The following is a 9,613-nucleotide window of genomic DNA, read 5'->3' as shown; positions in this document are numbered from 1 at the left end:
GGGGCCATGGGCTCAGGTGCTGATGCTGATGTTTTTCTCCATGTCCTCCCCCTGCCCTGACAGCTGAACCTTAGCCGGCCCATCGAGGAGCAGGGCCCCCTGGATGTCATCATCCACAAGCTCACCGATGTCATCCTCGAAGCCGACCAGAATGACAGCCAGTCCCTGGAGCTGGTGCACAGGTTCCAGGTGAGTGAGGAGAGTGAGGAGGCGAGTCCCGAGAGCGGCTCTGGGCATGTCTACGGCTGGAGCAGCTATCTCGCTGTGTACCCCCGGGGAATGGTTGTGCAGCTGCCCTGCGAGGGCCTCAGTCTCCTTGGTAACATGGGATTGACCAGCGCATGGTTGGTACCCCGTCCGCTCTCTACCTGTACAGACGTGCTCCACTGATGAGAGCATCACCGCTTCCTCATGGCACGTGACCCGCGGCATGCCCGGTCCCGGTCTCCGCCTCTGAGTTGCCCACGTATTGGAAGCCTCCTACTGTGTGTTGAGAAGGGACCCCAGGGGCGGTGGGGGTAGAGCAGCCTTCCCAGCTCCCAGCCTTCCCAGAAGCCAGCCTTGGTGGAGAAGCCCTTCTCTGCTCGCTGCTCTGACCCCTGTGTGCCTGTTTCTGAGCATGGACAGTCCTCTTGGCTGCTCCCTCCTCCCTGTCCCTCCACCTCTACCCAGGTCTCAACCTCTCAGCGACTGCCCCCCACCTTGGGAGGTGCTGCCTCTGCCCCCCCACTGACCTGCCCTGTGTTTTCTCTGGTGTGGACAAGTACGCGATTCATTCCTCAGGAGAACAACTTGAGGGGGCGTAGAAAACAAAGTCATGTTGTCAGTGAAAATGCAGCAACGTGGAGGGCCTCCCTGGTGGGAGGGCTGCTTGAGCATGCTTTTCAGCCAGTTGTTCCTCACCTTAGGATAGCCAGGTCACTGCGAGAAGTAAAGGCCCGGGAACATAAAAGTGCCTAATGTCTGCTGCGTGTGCACCTCTGCTCCTGTAGCAGGGTCTTCAGCACCACTGTCACTGTAATACTGCTCTTCTGGGTAAAGGGCTGTCGTCCCCAGCCAGCCCCAGGCCCTGGGAGTTCAGGACCACCCCCCTGGGGAGACACCCATCCCTTGCTTCCCAGCCAGGTGGTGGCTGAACTGTGACAGAGGACCCTGTCCCTGTGCGCCGGCCTTGGGAGAAGAGAAGGTTACAGGGAAAGAGCACATCAGTGGGAAGTGGGGACCGGTGGCTCTAGGGTTTTAGCCTCTTGGTGCATTTCCCATGGAAGTGTTGCCTGAGTCCCCGGAGTCTGTCCCAGACAGGGTGCACACACTTGGCCACCTTCAGTGACCTCGGTGGAACCTTCCAGCCTGGGTATTTTGGGGATAAATGTTCACTGCACTCTGTGCTGGAGCCTGAAGCCAGATATCTGATAAGGCCAGGACATTTCCTTCTTTGTGAAGAGAGCAATCCTTTGGGGAAAAGGGTGACAGGCTGAGCTTTCCAGAGGCCCCAGGAAAGGAAGAGACAGTGGCCGAGGGCCACTGGAAAGAAGCTTCAGGGCCCTGAAGCCCAGGGAGAGGCCTGTGCGGCTACACTCGGGCCTTCCTCCTGCCCCAGGGTCCCCGACTGCTGACCGAGTTACCCATACTGCTGTAGGGTGTGAGCCAGACCAGATAAACTGGCACCTAGCCTTGGTCCCGCCCCTGGTTTTCTGATTCTTGTATTAATATTTATGCAAGACCTTGAGGAGGAGACATTGACTCGAGTAGGTAGGGACCCCAGCTCAGCAGCAGGGAGGCAGAGCCCAGGGCTCGGGTTTGTTTCTGAAGTTTGTAGTGAATAAGAATGCAGAGTGAGATGGTTTTCCCCAGAAGGGGCTTGTCATGAGGGGCCTTCTCTGGATGCCACGTTCAGGGCCCAGGAGAAGTGAGTTGAGGAATAGGAGTCTCTGAGGTGTCCCCCCAGCCCTCGAGCATCCTGCTCCTGGGATAGAAAGGAATTCTGAGCTCACAGGTTATGCTTTCTTTCCTGGCTGCCTTTGAGGAAAGGTGGGGGTGTAGGCCTGGGGTTCCTTGCACATCACTAAAGCTGGTTGCTTTAGAAACTACTCCCCCCAAGCCTTTTTTAATATTGGCCCCAAGAGAACTTTGCTTGGAGAATCATCAGGATGATTCAGTTGTTTTTCTGTCCAGAGTTCACGGGGAGCCAGTAGCCTGGTGCCGCCATGGCTCTGCCTGAGATCCATCTATCACTGAGCAGACCTTGGGGGTCCTGCCCGTGGGGGCAAGTGTGGCCGGGGTGGTGGGAGGGTCTCCATCCCTGTGCTTGGGGGTGTCCTGGCCTCTCTTGAGCTGTTTCCCCAGGGAGCAAAGAGAACCTTCTCACTGTGGCGCCCTCAGGGCACAGCTAGCAGGGCTGGGGCAGTCCTCCTCCTGCCACCTCTTCCAGCCTCAGAATTGCCCAGAAGGGTTACAGTGATTGTGTTCTGTGGGGCACGTGGAGCTGAAGGTGGATCTTCCTGGGGCTTTCCCTGAATGAGCATGGAGGAAGGAGGTTTGCGTCTAAACTGATACCTATTTCCCTGCCTGGACCAGCTAGAGGATTGCTAAGTGTTCTGCAAACACTAGGGAGGACCTAGCCCAGAGGGGAGGCCCATGGGGAAATAGGGACCACCCTCACAGCCCCTAGAGTGATGAGTTAGGGCTGGTGCCCACCTGATCACTGCGTGTCCTGGTGTTACACCGTCCTGTGCCTCCTGTTTGCAGTGGTAACAAAGACTTCGTTCAGTCTTGCGCGAGGCCCATGAGACGAGACCTACAGAGACAAAGCCTGCATGATCTGGCCATCTTCCCCACCCACATCCTCACCTCGCCCCCCACCCCCACCCCTGTGCCTCAGGCTCTGTGCTCTTGCCCGCCTCAGGGCCTTTGCCCAGGCTGTCCTCGTGCTTGGGATTCCTTCTTCACCCCCAGCTGTCAGCTCAGGTGCCCCTCCCTCAGGGTGGCTTCGCTGACCATCTCACTAAGGACACAACCGCTACCCTAGGCCCTCCTACCTTTCTGCGTTTCATTCCCTCCGTTGGGAAATGCATAATGCTCAAGCAGTTGGTCCTGTCTGTCTGTTCATGCAGGGGTTAGCTGCATGTTAGGGCAGGGGTTGCCTCCGTGTCAGGCTCACCAGAGATCCCATTGTCGCACGTGGTGCCTGTTGTGTAGCAATTGTGCCCGTAGATGGTGAAGGAAAAGAGCATGGTGGGTGCTGGCTTCATTCAGGGTGCCCTGCTGGGCCAGAGGAGGAAGTGAAGGGCTCGGGGTGGGGGTGGGGTGGGAAGCAGGACACGAGGAAGGGTCATGAGGCAGATGGCACTGCCTGTCGGGTGTGTGTGAGGGTTCCTCCGGACTGGGGAACCACAGGATGAACAGGTTGGGGAGAGATGGCTTCTTCTGGCCAGGCCATGGAGCTTGGACCTGATCTTGCAGGCGAGGTAAGGGTGATAAGGTCAGATTTCCCTGGAAAAATGTCTGACTCTTGATTTCCACTCGTGAGATTGAGCCCCATGTTGGGCTCCATACTGGGTGTGGAATCTGCTTAAGAGTCTCTTTCTCTCTCTCTTTTTAAAAGTTTATTTATTTATTCATGAGAGACACACACAGAGAGAGAGGCAGAGACACAGGCAGAGGGAGAAGCAGGCTCCATGCAGGGAGCCCGACGTGGGACTTGATCCAGGGTCTCAAGGATCACATCCTGGGCTGAAGGCAGGAGCTAAACCGCTGAGCCACCAGGGCTGCCCTCCCTCTCTCTCTTTTTAAAAAGATTTTATTTATTTCAGAGAGAGAGCATGAGCAGGACAGAGGGAGAGGGAGCAGCAGACGCCCCGATGAGCAGGAAGCCCAAGGTGGGGCTCGGTCCCAGGACCTTGAAATTACGACCTGAGCTAAAGGCAGATGCTTAACCAACTGAGTCCCCAGGTGCCCCCTCTCCCTCTCTTTAAAAAAAAAAAAAAGCTGCTATGAGCTTTTATATACACATTCGCACTGCTGGGTCATGTGGTAGCTGTTGACTTGATGCAGGGACCCCTGGCACTGGCCTTCCCAGGGCTGCGCTGACATCCCCCCCCAGCAGAGTGTGAAGCCTCGGTGTTCCTACCTCCTCGCCAGCACTTAACCTGACTTCCACTTCAGCCATCCTAATGGGTGTCACGTGGTATCTTGGGGTTTTCATTTAAGCTCTGTGATGGCTGCTGACATCAGGCATCTCGTTCTGTGCTTCTTGGTCATTTGCACATCTTCCTGCAGCCCTCCTTATACTTCACGTGTAGATGTCTGGAGCCCATAGATTTATTTGCCTTTTTTCCTCCTTTAGCCTCCTGTGTCCCAGAGCAGAATGCTTGGGAACGCTGCTAATAGAGCCTGCTGCCTGGGGCCAGGGCTCTCTGCACTGCTGCTTTTTGGCCGGCCTTGGGAATGTCCCCCACACTTCAGTTCCCTTATCAGTGAAACAGGGCCAGTCTGCATCCCTGTCTCCGAGGGCTACGGGAGGACCGGGTGTGCTGACTGCATGAGCACCCAAGCACTGGGCCTGGGCTGGTGGATCCTGGAGCCCAGGCGGGGCACCTGCTGCCTCTGGCCTGTGTGGCACCTGCCCCCCCGCCTCCCAGTCAAGCTGCAGACTCCAGTTCCTCTGACATCAGAGGGGTTGGTGGGGCTCTGCTGCATGTCTGGGAGCTGGGGTGACTGGGCAGCTCAGACAGGTTGTCATCGTGGCAAAAGGAGGAGAACTCTGTGAAGCAAGCTCCAGCCCTTAGTTTGTGCCCCAGCACAACACTTGCCGTGGACTCTGCCACGTGAGTGGCCTCACCTATTCTCATGGCTGAGCCACACCACAGGGAGGTGGGCACGCGCGCATGGTCAGCTTGCAGGCCAGGGAACCGGATGCGGTGGAGATAGTGCAGCAGCCCCACAACATCCTTTCCTCCCAGGAATTAAAAACGACAGTTGTCATGAGGATTGAACAAGGAAGATGCGCCATGCCCTTAGAACAGCACTCACTCTGAGCGTGTGTGCTTGTGGATACGTGTTCCCTACTCTCACGGTGAACGCCTGGGTGTGATGACGTGTGTTCACCAAGTGGCCACAGAGTCAGGCCAGCTTCTTCGTATTAGTATTATTACCACCACCCCAGCACAAGCACGGCTCACCTGAGCCGACCCGAGAGTTCTCAGTCGTGATTGTAGTCAGCGAGGCAATTATGGAAATGTCCCCTAATTGGAGGTATCCCTGTGACAGGAGCAGAAAGGTGCATTGACTTTAACAGGAGGCAGGGCTGGGTGGAGGTCTGAGGACTCAGGTCCTAGGCCCGGCTCCGCCCCTGGGGCCTCAGTGGCCCTGCCTGCTACCCTGGGAACGTGCGAGGATGGCAGCATGGGGTGGAGGCACTGGGAGCTGCGGTTGCCACGAGCAGCAATGATCCCCTCCAAGACCACAGCTCCACTTACCTCCAACCCCTGGGGCTCCGAAATGATTTCATGTTGGCCCAGATCACAACCTATCAACTTCTGATGTAGGCTGTGTGCCGCATGTTGGAGGGGCAGAGTGGAAGCAGAAGCAGCACAATTTTGTTGTTCTGGACCTTCTAACCTGATTAGGGAGAGAACATCTAAACCTAACAAAAAAATAAGTGAATTTCTGTCTATTTGGGAGCAGAGCTTAGTGGCATGTGGGCTCCCTGGCTGGGGGGTGTCAGAATCAGAATGCTGGGTGCCAGCGAAGGGTCTGGGTGGTCACCATGGAACCTTGCGAGAGGCTTGTGCTTCTTCCCAAGTGGGTCCCAGCTGACCCCCTGTTCTTTGGACACTCCACATCTCTTAGCTCATTTTGTGCTTACTTCAATCCCTGGGAAAGTGGAATTACTTCCCCATTTTTCAGGTAAGGAAACAGGCCCAAGAAAGGTAAGGCACTTGCCTGGGATTGCTCAGTTAGAACTGGACGGCCAGGATTGTAGCCTATGTTCTTCCAAATATGCCTCGGGGCAGCTTTGGCTGGCAGGTGACTGACCCTTGGGAGGGTGAAGGCCAGTGATCCGGGGTCACCTGAGGGAAGAGGTCACCATCTGGGATCACCTCTGGCACCGCTGGTGCTACACAGTGATGAATGTCAGCCAGCAGATCCCAGTGGAGGCAGAGCTGGGCATAGCTGGTGACCCTGGCCTCAGAGGACAGGTCTGATCCTGGGGTGGCCCTGAGGTCAGCCTCTTTGTGACTATTGCCCTGGGTTACAAGGCCACCCCCACACCCCACCCCCCACCCCCCGCGGGTGGAGATGGCTATACAATCTCCCATTGTGTGCCCAGGTCAGGCGTTGGTGGTGAATCATTCCTTCTCCCCAGGGGAGGTTGGTGCCATTTAGTGCCATTAGCCTTTCCTGCATGGAGCGGAAGATTGGTCCCCCAGGTAGACCCACGACTTTATGACCCCATTTCCAGCCCCCAGCAGAGCTGGACTTTGCACAGCACTGGGTGGCACAGTGGGAGGGCATGGCTGCCCTGGAAGCCTGCACTCTGACCCAGCACACTGGCTGTGTGTAGATGGTCAGTGTTCCACGGCAGAGGATTTGAGGTATGTTGGGTTTTAGAAATACTAATGTTTAAAAAAAAAAAAAAAAGAAATACTAATGTTTATAAATAATCAAGTTTTCCAAGGTTGAAGAGGAACTTTTCTTTTTTTTTTTTTTTTAAGATTTTATTTATTTATTCATGACAGCACAGAGAGAGAGAGAGAGGCAGAGACACAGGCAGAGGGAGAAGCAGGCTCCATGCGGGGAGCCTGATGTGGGACTCGATCCCTGGTCTTCAGGATCACACCCCAGGCTGAAGGCGGCACTAAACCACTAGGCCACCGGGGCTGCCCTGAAGAGGAACTTTTAATGCACGGTATTTCAGGGTTCCTTAGCTCTGCTGACTTGTTGGGCCAGATGACTATCCTGAGGGATTGTCCTGTACATTATACAACGTCCACCCACTAAATGCTGGTGACACCACCCTCAATGGTGACACCTAAAAATGCCTCCAGACATTGCCAATGGCTCCTGGGGGGCCACTTTGCCCCTGGTTGAAACCCCTACTTTTCCCAGAGCACAGCTGTTCCGAGGGCTTCGGTGGGTAAGTGAAGCTCTTCCTGTTTTAAACATGTGGATACTGAGGCCTCATTGGATACAGGAGCTGGGTTTTGGAGATCGGGATCTCAGACCATGAGGTCTGAAGTCTGTCTCCTGGGCTCTTGTTTCAATAACTCCTGCAACAGAAAATCACCTTCTCCATTCTCCTCTTGGCCTGTTCTGGGGCCGTGACTTCCTGCCTCGTTTCCATGTTTCCCACGTGGGCTGCATGTTCACGATATAGTTATTGTGGTTTTTTTCACCTTCGTGCGGTAAATCACAAAGCCTCTCACCAGCCAAGCTGGCCTCTGCTGACCTTGGTCCTCCGAGGCATGGGGACCTCCCTGAGGCCCTCCTTGCATGGCCCATGCTGCTGGGGTCCACGCCCAACTGTCTTGGGCCTCTGACTTCCCACAATCCCTGGCTTCCAGCCCCTGACCCGGCCTGTGTCTCTTAGTCTGTTCATTGAGCTTGAAGATTGATCATCAAAGATCTTTTGGGTCATTCATCCAGCAAGTCTTACTGTGGCCAGGAGTCTTCAAAGACTACAGATACAGTAATAAATAAGACAAATCAAATGGACTCAGCCCTTGCCCCCGCACAGTTGTTAAGGGGGGGGGGGGGGCGCGTGGAGCAAAGGAAATGCAAACAAAACACAAGCAAATAGAGGAAAAAGTCACACACAGTCTCTAGTTAAGGTAAGTTCTAGGAAGAAGAAAAATCAAGGCTGTGACAACAGGGAAGTTCTTACCACTTCATCAAGCTACAGCTTCTCTGAGGAGTTGACTTTTGAGCTGAAGCCTAAAAGCCCGGTTGATCAAGGGGAGGTCATGGAGCCGGCCTGGGGGCAGCGTCTTCCAAGCCCTTGGGGCAGCAGGGACACAGAGGTTCAAGGACCCTGAGTAAGCTGGTGCGGGTATCAGAGCACAGGGACTGAGCATGCCGGATGGCTGTGGCTGGAGCAAGGCCGGAGGTGCAGGGGGAAGTCAGCCTGTGATGCTCGGCCAGCGGGGTAATGCATGTGGTGCGTATGTGGAGTGGCAGCAGGGGCTGGCTGTTCTGGGGAGCTGCAGCTGGTGCTGGAAGCAGGACACTGGGGTCCCGAGTGCAGATGGGAGGGACCCAGGTGGCTCTGACAAGAGTGGCCCTGACTTTTCTGAAGTCGGGCAGCACACTGCAGACCCTGCACCAGTTCCCAATGACTCTTTCTCCCTCCCCTACCATGGTAGTGTGGGCTCCCTGAGTTCAGTGAATAACACTTACACACCCAGCAAAGCTGGGGGGTCTTGCAGGCCCTGGGGAGGCCTCAGCTTGTTCTGGGAACTAGTGTAAGGGTGGGCTCCCGTAGCTAGGCCAGGATCCCGGGGGTGAGGGGGAGGTGGCCCCAGGGCAGGGGCTCCACAGATGCTCACGGGAAGGGGAATGTCCGTGGGCCCCACATGTGGAGGGGGTCCACGGGGGTGTTAAGACAGGTGCTTAAGGAGCGTGGGGCTCAACTGACAGCTGCATGAGTGGGGAACAGACAGCCCCTTTCTGGTCCTTGCTGTGCTCAACCACCAGCTCTTGATGGTTGGGCCAGGAGACTGCTGGGACCCCCGGAGCCCCACTGCGACCCTGGATGGCAATGCTCGTCTGTCCTGGTTTAGCGTCAGCCTGTGAGGGGATGCTTCCGACCAGCACCCAGCCCTGCAGGTCCTTCTCCTGGCTCCGGAGGCCTGCATGGCCTCGATCTCTCTCCTGAGGACCTGAGGAGGCCGTGGCTCCGTGACAGGGCATGTGACTCTCATCAGATAACCAGTCTGGCCAGGCACTGTGCCAGCTCCTGCTGACAGGGGATTGTGAACACTTAGAAGTTTGGTGCTGCAGTCTGGGCACCGAAAGGGAGGGATTGTTTTCCTTGGCGGGGGGGGGGGGGGGGGGCGGGGGGGTGGCTGGGAAGGGCAGGGAGGAGGTGTTTGCCATCTTAAGTAACAGCATTCTGTTCACTTCCGGCCCCTTCTTCCTCAGCATCTGGGCTTACATTTTGGCAGGAGCTCATTTCTTCATGGACTTTCTCACCCATAGGGACCACACTGTGCTACCCAGGCTATTTGCCCAGTGGAGATGGGCTGGGAGGATGACCCAGGTGGAGGGACAGTCGGGGGGACATCTGGCCTCGGGATGGGGGTGCCTGTGACCCGGAGGCCACTAGCGGGGACACAAAGGTGGGCATATGGAGTCACAGACCCAGGAGAACCCATTGTCTCCTGGACCCACACAGGCACTGTCTTAGCACTTCCCTTCCCCTCATGCAGGAAAGGGTTTGCCTGCCCCATCCATGGTATGAGTCTGCACAGCTCATCCTGGAGGCTGGAGCCCGGGTGCTCCCTTCTCCTTGGCCCCTCTAGAACCCCTTGTCCTGTAACTGTTCTGTTCATCAGGAAGGACGGGCGCGGGGCTGCTTATTGCTGATGTTCTGCTCTGAGGAAGCTTGGTGGGC

The 9,613-nt window shown here is 56.2% G+C and overlaps 1 protein-coding gene and 1 long non-coding RNA gene across 10 annotated transcripts in view; one reads left to right on the top strand and one right to left on the bottom strand.

The window, feature by feature from the left end:
- ITPK1 (inositol-tetrakisphosphate 1-kinase) overlaps positions 1-9,613 on the top strand; it is a 179,739-nt gene that overhangs the window by 92,848 nt on the left and 77,278 nt on the right. For 7 of the 8 annotated variants that reach the window (XR_005363022.1, XR_005363021.1, XR_005363020.1 and 4 more), the window contains exon 3: positions 64-189. Coding sequence is in view for 3 of the 8 variants with exons in the window: in XM_038544133.1 (XP_038400061.1) it covers positions 64-189 (126 nt within the window). In the remaining 5 variants the exon portion in view is untranslated. Of the gene's footprint in view, positions 1-63; positions 190-6,322; positions 6,597-9,613 lie in introns of those variants that run through there. The other variant, XM_038544134.1, reaches the window with a different exon arrangement.
- Positions 132-3,537, bottom strand: LOC111096951. Of its 2 annotated transcripts, XR_005363025.1 has the most exons (4): positions 3,039-3,537; positions 2,698-2,797; positions 735-921; positions 132-315 (listed from the first exon to the last, which is right to left on the bottom strand). It is a non-coding gene; the product is annotated as an uncharacterized LOC111096951 (long non-coding RNA). The 2 variants fall into 2 exon arrangements; XR_005363024.1 differs by having other exon boundaries at positions 132-921.

This window comes from Canis lupus, chromosome 8, assembly GCF_011100685.1.
Source record: "Canis lupus familiaris isolate Mischka breed German Shepherd chromosome 8, alternate assembly UU_Cfam_GSD_1.0, whole genome shotgun sequence".
Lineage (NCBI taxonomy): Eukaryota > Metazoa > Chordata > Mammalia > Carnivora > Canidae > Canis > Canis lupus.
Note: the sequence above shows the minus strand (reverse complement) of the source record. Positions and strands in the feature narration are given on the sequence as shown.